Source organism: Musca domestica, unplaced genomic scaffold (assembly GCF_030504385.1).
Source record: "Musca domestica strain aabys unplaced genomic scaffold, Musca_domestica.polishedcontigs.V.1.1 9, whole genome shotgun sequence".
Classification (NCBI taxonomy): domain Eukaryota; kingdom Metazoa; phylum Arthropoda; class Insecta; order Diptera; family Muscidae; genus Musca; species Musca domestica.
This window is the reverse complement of record NW_026712435.1, coordinates 3434702-3450844: the sequence shown is the minus strand read 5'-3', so window position 1 is coordinate 3450844 and position 16143 is coordinate 3434702. Positions and strand designations below refer to the sequence as shown.

Below are 16143 nucleotides of genomic sequence, written 5' to 3'. Positions count from 1 at the left end.
TCGAAATCATGAACTGCAAAAGCGATTTAAGGTATCTAGAATGTTGGAGAAGAATTTCTGGAAGGATAGAAATCCTTTTCTTACTAAAAGTCCCATTCGCTCTACTATTTTGCACCCTTTATATTTGGTATTTTGAGCTCTCATTGGACGGATTATTGTCAAATGAAAGAAGTAGGTCCACGCTTTGAAATTCAAAAATTAAAAAAACGCAATTGTTGCACTACTTTAATGATTAAACTAACAAAGAACTCGGCCTACCATGAGAAAAGAAGGAACATGCCAAATTTAGTCCGCATACACGAAGGGTTTGTCCTTTTTAATTTCATAAAAAATCCTAAGCGTATAGGAAACTGCAATCTTTTGAAGTTGAGTTGTATTTCTGTTGTAATTAGAGAATTCGAGGTAGCAAAATACTTCTTCGTAACAATCATTTCCTCAATTAAATTGTTGTGTAGTTTTTTACTGTTAGCCAAATTTGGAGACTGTATCTGTAATCGATCAATAGATATGTGCATATAAAATCTAGATTTTTGGGAGGTACCTCCGATTCTGTTGCTATATCTCCAGTTTCAAGTGGAATTTCAAAAATGTATGTAGCCTATGTTACTTTCAAGCGATGTTGTAGTATACTTGGAAATTTTCAGGAAAATATGTGCAGCGGTTTTCAAATCCATAACTTGCAAACAAACAAACATACATTTTCCTCGTTTATAGATATAGATTCCTAGGAAGTTAAATTATATACGTTTCGTTTAATTATAATAATACCACTAAAAATTCGTCCTTCTGCATGTTTTTGTTATAATTTCTACCAAATGAACTGTAATTTGAAATTTCATGTCAGCCAGATGTGTGAATTATTATGCTTTAAAAACTATGCGTTAAAGACTAAAACTACAGACCGGCAACGCGGTCTGTGCCAGCTAGTAAATACATAAATCTAATCCCCATGGAAGATATCAAATTAATTTTAGTATGGTAATAATCGTTGCAAAATTCTCCATTCAAATGAGCAGTAATTTGGAATTTACTGTATTTTGTACACCTCATAATTGAGGGCTGAATGATTTAAGAATAGCCAAAGTTAATTACTTTTTTCAACCCATTAGTACCTCAGATTGTGTATTAGAGTCCTCATAAGTCCCCCTAACCATATCGGTCTGTTTGTACGCCAAAATGTGGACTTAAGGGGGTACTATTACATATAGAAAATTCTAAAATTTGTAGATATGTTGAAATTTTTGTGAAAGATTTCCACCCCAAATATACATTTTTAGCCAAATCCTTTGAAATATGGTAAAATCAGGAGTTACCTTTATATGGGCACTACTCCGAAACATCGACCTACATTGAAAACTTTCTTCTACCCCTTATAATCCAATATGACAAATAGAGGCCAAATCAAGAATATAGCAGAACAACATAGCATGTAAAACTGAAAAAAATTTCGCGTGATTTAAATAAGTAAAAATAGTTTTATCCACCTCATAATTGAGGGCAGAATGATTTCAGAATAGTCAAATATAATTACTATTTTACACCCATTACCGTAAGATGGGAAATAATTTTATTTGCCATTTAAATTGTAAATTGGAGACCCCATAAAGTCCATAATTTTCATCATAGTATAATTCTATGACGATTCAACAAATATTCGGTCCCGTGCTACTTTCTATATAGATGTACATCCCAAATCCACGTTCCCAACCAATATTCCCTTGGGGTTACAAATTCAATAGAATACAAAGTTTTCTTTTCTGACCACACATTAGAAGTGAATGTGGACTTGGGGATACTCTAATGTGGGGACTTTACTTAAATAATTGCTGTGTGGCAATTATCTGTATGTTGGTTCCATATCCCAAGGTAGCATATATACAATATTTTATCCAAATCAATTGATGAATTCTGGTCGCTTTATAAAAGACAACTGACTAACTCTTTATTATTTTTATTCTTTTATACAAATAATTTCTTAGCATAATTTTGCATAAAGTAAAACTAGGTCAAATATTATTAATACAAAGTGATTAAATGAAATTATTAAATATTGGAATTAGTCAATGAACCTAAATATTCCATTTGTATCTTATTCTCTATCTATTATCTATTTCGAAACAACGATAGCCATACAAGATAAATATGTATGTCCCAATCACTTATTGATCACTCAACTTATAGCAGAGAGAGAGAGAGAGAAAGAGAGAGAGACAGAGAGAGAGCATGCGTAGTAAATGTAATTTGTAGGAACAACATTCATTCATAATCTTTATTCATCAATGAGATTATGGCAAAAATCATAATATGCGACAAGTGTATTGAAGGTCAGAAACAATGCATTTTAGTGCATAGCAACTAAATATACAACGAAGAACAAAATATTTTGCACAACCGTCACAGTGATTCATTCAGGCCGATATCACATTTATCACCAGTAACTCCAGCCTCGTTATTGACCCAAACTGTACATGTTGCATCCTTTTTGAGACTGGACTTAGAGGCAGAACCCGATTGAAAAGGGTCAGATCGAACACAGCAGTATGAGCTGCTACAACAACAACAACATATAAATGTACATTAAGTGTTTCGGAAACTTCCATCTCTGTTATGAATACATGTTGAATTTTGTTTCGATCTGGCAACTCCTTCATATAGAAACAGGAGTTTAAAAAAGCCGCACCTGCAAATTTTTTACAATGGAGAAATTAGAAATGCGTGTTATGGCATCGGGTTTTTTGGGACTTTAAAGTTATTTTATTGATTGACTATATGCAAAAGGGTAAAAAAATAATTTCAGGGTACTATTGCAACCTTTTGAATCAATTAAATGTACAAATTCGAGAAAAACAAAAAAATAATTTTTCATCACGACAACGCACCAGCGCACAAGATTGTTTTAACAACGGCTAAAATCAACGATTAAAGTACGAGTTGCTTGACCACCCATCTCCTGATTTAGCTCCCAGTGACATATACTTGTTCCCAAATCTAAAAAAATTGTTACCTCAAAATGAAGATCCAATTACAGTTGTAAACCACTATTTTGAAGACCTTGAGGAAAACTGTTTTAATCAAGGGATAAAATTGCTAGAAAAGCGTTGGATTAAGTGTTTTGAAGTTTCAGGAGATTATATTGAAAAATAAATTATTTTTGAAAACTTTACTATTCTCTTTCATTGAAAGGCTAAGAAGTTTCCGAACCGCTCTCATATTCGTGTATTAGCCAGGTAATGAAGATATCGATTTGAAAATTATTACACGATATACTGTTGACGTTCCCTCCAACCCTAGGGATTTATTTGGGGGCTGAGGAACTGACCACGTATAGTTAAAATCTATATATATATATATATATATATATATATATATATATATATATATATATATATATATATATATATATTTGACCAATTGTTGTTCGTTGGTAATTTAATCAGTGGAGAACGGCTAGAACGATTGGTATATTTTTTAATGTTAGGTTTCTATGCAAAGAGAAAGAGACCACGCCCAATTTTACGTCCATTTTTCGATTTACCTAAAATACTATTTGCCAAAATAATGAAGATATCTACTCTACAGTTAGTATACAACGTAATCTTGATTCTCACTCCAAGCCTAGGTATCTGTGTGGGTCAGAGGACCTGCCTACACCCACTTTTTACATCTATATGTAAAAATGTTTAAAAAAGCATAGTAACACTTCATTTCAGGATAACTGGCCCGATTTAACTCATATTTTCTTTTGGTTGTTTGTAATTACACTGAAAACGTTTTCAAGAAAGAAAATTTTGAGAAAAGTCTCTAGAAAAATTGCAGAACTGTAATAACTGTTCTATTTGGATATGGAATTTTGTGTAGAATTGTTTCAGAATGCGTTTTGGAATTGAAAATTCTTATTGAAACCCGAGAAATTTTGCATATTTTGTGTAAATGCCGTTATATGGTTGCCGTAATGAAATGTTCAATTTTGATTAAAAAATACTTCTCGAAGCATCAAAACATTTAAAAGCTCAACGTGCTTTTAAACAGCTATTGCCGGTATTGATTTTCTCAATAATACTCAAAACATTAAATGTCAAATTACAGTTCATTCGGTAGAAATTGTAACAAAAACATGCCATAATTTAATCGACAAAGATTTCTACTTTTTAATATAATTTATGGGGTCCCTAACTTTTATAAACCGATGGCACCTTATTTATGATAGTTAAATTAAAGTCATATTTCCAGGATTTCTATTTAGAAATTACTATTGATCCTGAAGTCGGAAACTCCAAAAAATTGACTAGATATGGAAATAATCCATCTAATGCAAAATTCATTGGGACTGCAATCAGTGAACTACCGAATATGAAGAAGCAATGTAATATGTAATATGTAATACAAAATTGTGGAGCGAATTTAAAATTTAGGAAGAAAAAGATTCATATCATCGGAAAATCCTTCCGAACCTTAAACGAACCCGTAACCTTAACTTATAGGTAACGTCAAACGGGGACTATGTGCTATCATCAGTAATTACACTGCGCCCTAGACAATCATGAGGCTGGGCAATTTTTCGGTTGGTAGATAAAAATCCCAAAAGGGGGGGTTCCCGGGTCCAACTTTTTTAGGGGCCATTTTATATAACTTAAACATACACAAAGGGCTTCAAATATTTTCTTCTATACTACGCAAAATTTAAGATAGAGTTTTAAATTTGATGCAGTTCTATGGGTTACATAAAGAATCACTTATACAAAATATGTTTCAGGTTGGTCTGCATTGTGATATAGCCCTTTTTAATTCCTTAAATGTTGGTTATTTGAGATTTTAGAAAGAACAAAACATTCTTTCAAATAATTATTAGTATAGGACAAAGCTTTGGTATAACCCTTATATGAAAGCATCCGCTAATTTCAACTATTTCCAGGGTCTTGGTCACATTCTAGGTCACCTCAATATGTCAATGTTTTGGAGTAGAGAACCATCTTACTTAATCTTAATAAATGTGCTATATTATTTGGGATTCCAACTCTCAAATTAAAACCTTTGGCTGGAAAATAGGTCTGTTTGTACGCCAAAATGTGGACTTAAGGGGGTACTATTACATATAGAAAATTCTAAAATTTGTAGATATGTTGAAATTTTTGTGAAAGATTTCCACCCCAAATATACATTTTTAGCCAAATCCTTTGAAATATGGTAAAATCAGGAGTTACCTTTATATGGGCACTACTCCGAAACATCGACCTACATTGAAAACTTTCTTCTACCCCTTATAATCCAATATGACAAATAGAGGCCAAATCAAGAATATAGCAGAACAACATAGCATGTAAAACTGAAAAAAATTTCGCGTGATTTAAATAAGTAAAAATAGTTTTATCCACCTCATAATTGAGGGCAGAATGATTTCAGAATAGTCAAATATAATTACTATTTTACACCCATTACCGTAAGATGGGAAATAATTTTATTTGCCATTTAAATTGTAAATTGGAGACCCCATAAAGTCCATAATTTTCATCATAGTATAATTCTATGACGATTCAACAAATATTCGGTCCCGTGCTACTTTCTATATAGATGTACATCCCAAATCCACGTTCCCAACCAATATTCCCTTGGGGGTTACAAATTCAATAGAATACAAAGTTTTCTTTTCTGACCACACATTAGAAGTGAATGTGGACTTGGGGATACTCTAATGTGGGGACTTTACTTAAATAATTGCTGTGTGGCAATTATCTGTATGTTGGTTCCATATCCCAAGGTAGCATATATACAATATTTTATCCAAATCAATTGATGAATGTGGTCAAGACTAATGTGGGCCCTACTCTGAAAATTTCAAATTTTCTCTACCCCCTCAGAAAAAAAAGATGCCAAATAAGGGCCAAAATATGAAAAAAAGTGGCCAAGACCCCAAAAATAGGTTAAATCATACGATGGTTATATAAATATGAAATCGGGTTGTACCCTTATCCGTGAGTTATGATCGAAATCATGAACTGCAAAAGCGATTTAAGGTATCTAGAATGTTGGAGAAGAATTTCTGGAAGGATAGAAATCCTTTTCTTACTAAAAGTCCCATTCGCTCTACTATTTTGCACCCTTTATATTTGGTATTTTGAGCTCTCATTGGACGGATTATTGTCAAATGAAAGAAGTAGGTCCACGCTTTGAAATTCAAAAATTAAAAAAACGCAATTGTTGCACTACTTTAATGATTAAACTAACAAAGAACTCGGCCTACCATGAGAAAAGAAGGAACATGCCAAATTTAGTCCGCATACACGAAGGGTTTGTCCTTTTTAATTTCATAAAAAATCCTAAGCGTATAGGAAACTGCAATCTTTTGAAGTTGAATTGTATTTCTGTTGTAATTAGAGAATTCGAGGTAGCAAAATACTTCTTCGTAACAATCATTTCCTCAATTAAATTGTTGTGTAGTTTTTTACTGTTAGCCAAATTTGGAGACTGTATCTGTAATCGATCAATAGATATGTGCATATAAAATCTAGATTTTTGGGAGGTACCTCCGATTCTGTTGCTATATCTCCAGTTTCAAGTGGAATTTCAAAAATGTATGTAGCCTATGTTACTTTCAAGCGATGTTGTAGTATACTTGGAAATTTTCAGGAAAATATGTGCAGCGGTTTTCAAATCCATAACTTGCAAACAAACAAACATACATTTTCCTCGTTTATAGATATAGATTCCTAGGAAGTTAAATTATATACGTTTCGTTTAATTATAATAATACCACTAAAAATTCGTCCTTCTGCATGTTTTTGTTATAATTTCTACCAAATGAACTGTAATTTGAAATTTCATGTCAGCCAGATGTGTGAATTATTATGCTTTAAAAACTATGCGTTAAAGACTAAAACTACAGACCGGCAACGCGGTCTGTGCCAGCTAGTAAATACATAAATCTAATCCCCATGGAAGATATCAAATTAATTTTAGTATGGTAATAATCGTTGCAAAATTCTCCATTCAAATGAGCAGTAATTTGGAATTTACTGTATTTTGTACACCTCATAATTGAGGGCTGAATGATTTAAGAATAGCCAAAGTTAATTACTTTTTTCAACCCATTAGTACCTCAGATTGTGTATTAGAGTCCTCATAAGTCCCCCTAACCATATCGGTCTGTTTGTACGCCAAAATGTGGACTTAAGGGGGTACTATTACATATAGAAAATTCTAAAATTTGTAGATATGTTGAAATTTTTGTGAAAGATTTCCACCCCAAATATACATTTTTAGCCAAATCCTTTGAAATATGGTAAAATCAGGAGTTACCTTTATATGGGCACTACTCCGAAACATCGACCTACATTGAAAACTTTCTTCTACCCCTTATAATCCAATATGACAAATAGAGGCCTAATCAAGAATATAGCAGAACAACATAGCATGTAAAACTGAAAAAAATTTCGCGTGATTTAAATAAGTAAAAATAGTTTTATCCACCTCATAATTGAGGGCAGAATGATTTCAGAATAGTCAAATATAATTACTATTTTACACCCATTACCGTAAGATGGGAAATAATTTTATTTGCCATTTAAATTGTAAATTGGAGACCCCATAAAGTCCATAATTTTCATCATAGTATAATTCTATGACGATTCAACAAATATTCGGTCCCGTGCTACTTTCTATATAGATGTACATCCCAAATCCACGTTCCCAACCAATATTCCCTTGGGGGTTACAAATTCAATAGAATACAAAGTTTTCTTTTCTGACCACACATTAGAAGTGAATGTGGACTTGGGGATACTCTAATGTGGGGACTTTACTTAAATAATTGCTGTGTGGCAATTATCTGTATGTTGGTTCCATATCCCAAGGTAGCATATATACAATATTTTATCCAAATCAATTGATGAATTCTGGTCGCTTTATAAAAGACAACTGACTAACTCTTTATTATTTTTATTCTTTTATACAAATAATTTCTTAGCATAATTTTGCATAAAGTAAAACTAGGTCAAATATTATTAATACAAAGTGATTAAATGAAATTGTTAAATATTGGAATTAGTCAATGAACCTAAATATTCCATTTGTATCTTATTCTCTATCTATTATCTATTTCGAAACAACGATAGCCATACAAGATAAATATGTATGTCCCAATCACTTATTGATCACTCAACTTATAGCAGAGAGAGAGAGAGAGAGAAAGAGAGAGAGACAGAGAGAGAGCATGCGTAGTAAATGTAATTTGTAGGAACAACATTCATTCATAATCTTTATTCATCAATGAGATTATGGCAAAAATCATAATATGCGACAAGTGTATTGAAGGTCAGAAACAATGCATTTTACTGCATAGCAACTAAATATACAACGAAGAACAAAATATTTTGCACAACCGTCACAGTGATTCATTCAGGCCGATATCACATTTATCACCAGTAACTCCAGCCTCGTTATTGACCCAAACTGTAGATGTTGCATCCTTTTTGAGACTGGACTTAGAGGCAGAACCCGATTGAAAAGGGTCAGATCGAACACAGCAGTATGAGCTGCTACAACAACAACAACATATAAATGTACATTAAGTGTTTCGGAAACTTCCATCTCTGTTATGAATACATGTTGAATTCTGTTTCGATCTGGCAACTCCTTCATATAGAAACAGGAGTTTAAAAAAGCCGCACCTGCAAATTTTTTACAATGGAGAAATTAGAAATGCGTGTTATGGCATCGGGTTTTTTGGGACTTTAAAGTTATTTTATTGATTGACTATATGCAAAAGGGTAAAAAAATAATTTCAGGGTACTATTGCAACCTTTTGAATCAATTAAATGTACAAATTCGAGAAAAACAAAAAAATAATTTTTCATCACGACAACGCACCAGCGCACAAGATTGTTTTAACAACGGCTAAAATCAACGATTAAAGTACGAGTTGCTTGACCACCCATCTCCTGATTTAGCTCCCAGTGACATATACTTGTTCCCAAATCTAAAAAAATTGTTACCTCAAAATGAAGATCCAATTACAGTTGTAAACCACTATTTTGAAGACCTTGAGGAAAACTGTTTTAATCAAGGGATAAAATTGCTAGAAAAGCATTGGATTAAGTGTTTTGAAGTTTCAGGAGATTATATTGAAAAATAAATTATTTTTGAAAACTTTACTATTCTCTTTCATTGATAGGCTAAGAAGTTTCCGAACCGCTCTCATATTCGTGTATTAGCCAGGTAATGAAGATATCGATTTGAAAATTATTACACGATATACTGTTGACGTTCCCTCCAACCCTAGGGATTTATTTGGGGGCTGAGGAACTGACCACGCATACTTCTAATCTATATATATATATATATATATATATATATATATATATATAATAACCAATTGTTGTTCGTTGGTAATTTAATCAGTGGAGAACGGCTAGAACGATTGGTATATTTTTTAATGTGTGTCCTACAAGGAGTTAGGTTTCTATGCAAAGAAAAAGAGACCACGCCCAATTTTACGTCCATTTTTCGATTTACCTAAAATACTATTTGCCAAAATAATGAAGATATCTGCTCTACAGTTAGTATACAACGTAATCTTGACTCTCACTCCAAGCCTAGGTATCTGTGTGGGTCAGAGGAGCTGCCTACACCCACTTTTTACATCTATATGTAAAAATGTTTAAAAAAGCATAGTAACACTTCATTTCAGGATAACTGGCCCGATTTAACTCATATTTTCTTTTGGTTGTTTGTAATTACACTGAAAACGTTTTCAAGAAAGAAAATTTTGAGAAAAGTCTCTAGAAAAATTGCAGAACTGTAATAACTGTTCTATTTGGATATGGAATTTTGTGTAGAATTGTTTCAGAATGCGTTTTGGAATTGAAAATTCTTATTGAAACCCGAGAAATTTTGCATATTTTGTGTAAATGCCGTTATATGGTTGCCGTAATAAAATGTTCAATTTTGATTAAAAAATACTTCTCGAAGCATCAAAACATTTAAAAGCTCAACGTGCTTTTAAACAGCTATTGCCGGTATTGATTTTCTCAATAATACTCAAAACATTAAATGTCAAATTACAGTTCATTCGGTAGAAATTGTAACAAAAACATGCCATAATTTAATCGACAAAGATTTCTACTTTTTAATATAATTTATGGGGTCCCTAACTTTTATAAACCGATGGCACCTTATTTATGATAGTTAAATTAAAGTCATATTTCCAGGATTTCTATTTAGAAATTACTATTGATCCTGAAGTCGGAAACTCCAAAAAATTGACTAGATATGGAAATAATCCATCCAATGCAAAATTCATTGGGACTGCAATCAGTGAACTACCGAATATGAAGAAGCAATGTAATATGTAATATGTAATACAAAATTGTGGAGCGAATTTAAAATTTAGGAAGAAAAAGATTCATATCATCGGAAAATCCTTCCGAACCCTTAAACGAACCCGTAACCTTAACTTATAGGTAACGTCAAACGGGGACTATGTGCTATCATCAGTAATTACACTGCGCCCTAGACAATCATGAGGCTGGGCAATTTTTCGGTTGGTAGATAAAAATCCCAAAAGGGGGGGTTCCCGGGTCCAACTTTTTTAGGGGCCATTTTATATAACTTAAACATACACAAAGGGCTTCAAATATTTTCTTCTATACTACGCAAAATTTAAGATAGAGTTTTAAATTTGATGCAGTTCTATGGGTTACATAAAGAATCATTTATACAAAATATGTTTCAGGTTGGTCTGCATTGTGATATAGCCCTTTTTAATTCCTTAAATGTTGGTTATTTGAGATTTTAGAAAGAACAAAACATTCTTTCAAATAATTATTAGTATAGGACAAAGCTTTGGTATAACCCTTATATGAAAGCATCCGCTAATTTCAACTATTTCCAGGGTCTTGGTCACATTCTAGGTCACCTCAATATGTCAATGTTTTGGAGTAGAGAACCATCTTACTTAATCTTAATAAATGTGCTATATTATTTGGGATTCCAACTCTCAAATTAAAACCTTTGGCTGGAAAATAGGTCTGTTTGTACGCCAAAATGTGGACTTAAGGGGGTACTATTACATATAGAAAATTCTAAAATTTGTAGATATGTTGAAATTTTTGTGAAAGATTTCCACCCCAAATATACATTTTTAGCCAAATCCTTTGAAATATGGTAAAATCAGGAGTTACCTTTATATGGGCACTACTCCGAAACATCGACCTACATTGAAAACTTTCTTCTACCCCTTATAATCCAATATGACAAATAGAGGCCAAATCAAGAATATAGCAGAACAACATAGCATGTAAAACTGAAAAAAATTTCGCGTGATTTAAATAAGTAAAAATAGTTTTATCCACCTCATAATTGAGGGCAGAATGATTTCAGAATAGTCAAATATAATTACTATTTTACACCCATTACCGTAAGATGGGAAATAATTTTATTTTCCCATTTAAATTGTAAATTGGAGACCCCATAAAGTCCATAATTTTCATCATAGTATAATTCTATGACGATTCAACAAATATTCGGTCCCGTGCTACTTTCTATATAGATGTACATCCCAAATCCACGTTCCCAACCAATATTCCCTTGGGGGTTACAAATTCAATAGAATACAAAGTTTTCTTTTCTGACCACACATTAGAAGTGAATGTGGACTTGGGGATACTCTAATGTGGGGACTTTACTTAAATAATTGCTGTGTGGCAATTATCTGTATGTTGGTTCCATATCCCAAGGTAGCATATATACAATATTTTATCTAAATCAATTGATGAATGTGGTCAAGACTAATGTGGGCCCTACTCTGAAAATTTCAAATTTTCTCTACCCCCTCAGAAAAAAAGATGCCAAATAAGGGCCAAAATATGAAAAAAGTGGCCAAGACCCCAAAAATAGGTTAAATCATACGACGGTTATATAAATATGAAATCGGGTTGTACCCTTATCCGTGAGTTATGATCGAAATCATGAACTGCAAAAGCGATTTAAGGTATCTAGAATGTTGGAGAAGAATTTCTGGAAGGATAGAAATCCTTTTCTTACTAAAAGTCCCATTCGCTCTACTATTTTGCACCCTTTATATTTGGTATTTTGAGCTCTCATTGGACGGATTATTGTCAAATGAAAGAAGTAGGTCCACGCTTTGAAATTCAAAAATTAAAAAAACGCAATTGTTGCACTACTTTAATGATTAAACTAACAAAGAACTCGGCCTACCATGAGAAAAGAAGGAACATGCCAAATTTAGTCCGCATACACGAAGGGTTTGTCCTTTTTAATTTCATAAAAAATCCTAAGCGTATAGGAAACTGCAATCTTTTGAAGTTGAGTTGTATTTCTGTTGTAATTAGAGAATTCGAGGTAGCAAAATACTTCTTCGTAACAATCATTTCCTCAATTAAATTGTTGTGTAGTTTTTTACTGTTAGCCAAATTTGGAGACTGTATCTGTAATCGATCAATAGATATGTGCATATAAAATCTAGATTTTTGGGAGGTACCTCCGATTCTGTTGCTATATCTCCAGTTTCAAGTGGAATTTCAAAAATGTATGTAGCCTATGTTACTTTCAAGCGATGTTGTAGTATACTTGGAAATTTTCAGGAAAATATGTGCTGCGGTTTTCTAATCCATAACTTGCAAACAAACAAACATACATTTTCCTCGTTTATAGGTATAGATTCCTAGGAAGTTAAATTATATACGTTTCGTTTAATTATAATAATACCACTAAAAATTCGTCCTTCTGCATGTTTTTGTTATAATTTCTACCAAATGAACTGTAATTTGAAATTTAAAATTGTCAGTATTGTGAAATCAATACTGGCAATAACTGGTTACTGCTGGTTTCCCATTATATATATATATATATATATATATATATATATATATATATATATATTGTAGTTCGTTTTATATTAATACTAGGCTACCTTCTTTGTATTCGTGGGTGGTTCCATGTCGGTGATTAAATCGTTTTTTCCACCGTTCTCTACACATCTGCATATTACGTTGGCTATCATCTTGTCTTTCAGCAACTGGCATGTTGTTGTCGGTGTCTATGATGGCAGTCAAAATCACATTCACGAGGATAACTCGATGATGTCCGAAGAAAATTCAAGATGATATTATTGGATCTTTCTTACTGTCCATTTGCTCTTGGTTTTCGTACTGCGATATTCATGGATGTATATTCCTTGCAAAAAGAGTCAATTTTTTTCGCGTTAAAGTCAAAGATGTGATATTCGAGACAAAAACTGTCAATATATAATCGGAACAGTTTTGTATTTACTCCCCGCACATTTTGATAACAATTAAGTAAAAAGTTATTTAACAAAAATTTTTTCGATATTTTTTTATCAAAACTTTCTAGAGGTACAGCAATTTTAAAAGACTATCTGAGATATAGATGTTCTATATCATATAGCTTTTTAACAATCAAATTGAAGCCTATGGAAGAAAAATACGATCAGGCTATTCAAAATATTTGAAACCGACGATAGGTGAACATCAATTATAATTTGCGTCATGAATATTTATTTCTATTTAGAAATAACTATGCAGTCATTACTTATAATAAAAATTGCCACTTACATAAGTCAGATCTATGATTTATTATGCTTTAAAAAATATGCATTAAAGAGTAAAAGTACGGGCCAGCAACGCGGACCGGGCCAGCTAGTATATATATATAATATATAAGGCCAGATATATCCTCGCATAGAACTCTATTTTCGCAAAAGTCTTTACGGGTTCTGGCGCTAGAGTTAAAACACAACTCTATATTCTATCACCTTTGGTAAATAGGAAATCTATATCTATAAAAGAAGAAAATGTTTGTATATTTGTTTGTAATTTCGCACTCGAAAACCGTTACACAGATTTTCCTGAAAAAATAATTTAGATTTTATATAATATGATATTAGATTTTAGGGTGCCTTGGGGAAGTTGGTCTGGTTTCTTATCTCTTAGAGAGGGAGTTGATGAACTCGCTTCACTTGCAAGATTGGGGGTCTGACCACTCCTTAGAGTTGGACAAGATATACTCGCTACACAGGAAGGATTAATAAAACCTGCGACGACCTCTACCGCCCTGCTTGGTTTGGCGTACGCACTTCAGACACAATATCAACATACGAATTCCATATCGCAATTGGTAGAAGCCGAAAGAGGTATGCTTACTTAAGCGTTTGGAGCATTTCAAGCCAATGGCTTAGCCGACTACTTCTTAGAATGCCGTTAACGATTCGGGTCAGACACAAGTGGAGAAGACAGTAACTCATCCAATACCGGAAATTGCTCAAAAATTTTATTAAAACGTGACAACCTCAGATAAGTATGCCAGATACCTCTACCTATTTGACTGGTTTCAGAAGAAATCTCCCTTGCAACATTATAAAATTCTACACTTATTTGATGAAATTTTATACAACCTTAGCCACCACGAAATTTTATACAACCTAACCACCTTAGTTCGTTATATTCTAAATTTTGAAGAAACAAAAAAATATTAATCAGCAATAACAGATTTTATTATATAGACATAGGAATCAATGTTGCGTAGTTTTCTTAAAAATTTACGATGGCAACTCTGTTTTAAAATATAAGAGAGAGAGAGAGAGTAAAACAAAAAGGATAGAAAACAAAATAGCAACAGCTATTTTAAAATTGAATAGGAAAATATTTCTTGTTAACAAAAAATATTTAGGACATGATTGTTTTGTAAATAACGCAAATGGTTTAAATACTAATAAGTACTTTATGGGTTCATTGTACGGATGCCAAAACATTTTTCTTAAAGTTTGCGAAAAATATTTTAGTGTTTGTATATCTTATGATAAGGTACACTGAAATTTGAAATTCTCCTTACAATCATTTTACAGAGGTGCGCCAAGAAGCTGTACAACAGGCTCTAGCTGCGCTAAAAACTCGACCAAAAACGAACTTGCCTATGCCATCAAAACGAAGTTCTGTACTAAATAGAAGTCCTGACAGGAACAATGATGACACAGGTTAATAGCAATCTAGCATAATATATTCATATATATAAAGCGAATTTTTTTCAGAGTCCTCATCAGAAGATGAGTCAATACCAGAGGAGATTATATCCCCAGACAAGGAATATAATTATCCACGAGATCATGTTAGCAACATTATGGAACCACACATTAAGCCTCCGGTTCGCGAATCATCTATTGGAATTGTGTCTTCCAAATCCCGCCAGTCTGACAGCAGGAAAAAAACGTCATTGCCACCAGTGGTAAGTGGAATCAGTTTTAGCACTTATTGTACATCAAAAACTATAAGAAATTATAGATTATATAGAAATAATTAAAAGGAATCTAAAAATAGAAAAAAGTCAGTCTGTTAATCTGTTTTGTTGTGATTCCTGTTCCCCACGCGATCTTTGTTGTTCCGTTGATATATGTGCGTTTTTTGTCTAAATTTTGAACCTTAGTAGTGCAACATCTAAGAGATTTGCATTAATAAGAGTTGCACGTTCTTTATATTTAATACCTGTATATGTATGTTCTGAGTTATTTGCATACCCTTAATGGCTTTTAAAAGATCGCAATCCACTCTAAACATATTTAAAATAATATAAAGTCCCATAAAACGTGGTGATTGTAGTTCGTTTTATATTAATACGAAGCTACCTACTTTTATGCGGATTCCGGAAATTACATAGCACAACAAAAGCTTTACATGCTATTTCCACACACATTAGCCAGGAACTCAAAAATGTAGTACCCGTCAGTTGTGCTAAAATTTCCCCAATAGTTTACATTGGAAATGATTGTCTCTCAGTAATATATCTTAAGGGCTAAGTACATAAGAAGCTTGAAGTCATGGCACGGCCTATTTTGTGACATTTCACAAAGGAATTACAGAGCCGCACTAAAATCCTGCCGTCGTTTTTCATTATAATTTGGCATTAATATGCCTAGCCATGACTTCAAGCTTTTTATGTATTTGCAGCCTTAAGGGCTAAGTACATAAGAAGCTTGAAGTCATGGCTAGGCATATTTTGTGACATTTCACAAAGGGATTACAGAGCCGCACTAAAATCCTACCGTCGTTTTTCATCATAATTTGGCATTAATATGCCTAGCCATGACTTCAAGCTTTTTATGTATTTGCAGCCTTAGTC

The 16143-nt window shown here is 32.8% G+C and overlaps 1 protein-coding gene across 3 annotated transcripts in view; it reads left to right on the top strand.

The window, feature by feature from the left end:
* LOC101889831 (disco-interacting protein 2) overlaps window positions 1-16143 on the top strand; it is a 436327-nt gene that overhangs the window by 114105 nt on the left and 306079 nt on the right. For all 3 annotated transcript variants that reach the window (XM_059131489.1, XM_059131488.1, XM_059131490.1), the window contains exons 4-5: window positions 14876-15004; window positions 15059-15252. In XM_059131489.1, the coding sequence (XP_058987472.1) occupies window positions 14876-15004; window positions 15059-15252 (323 nt within the window). The remainder of the gene's footprint in view (window positions 1-14875; window positions 15005-15058; window positions 15253-16143) is intronic.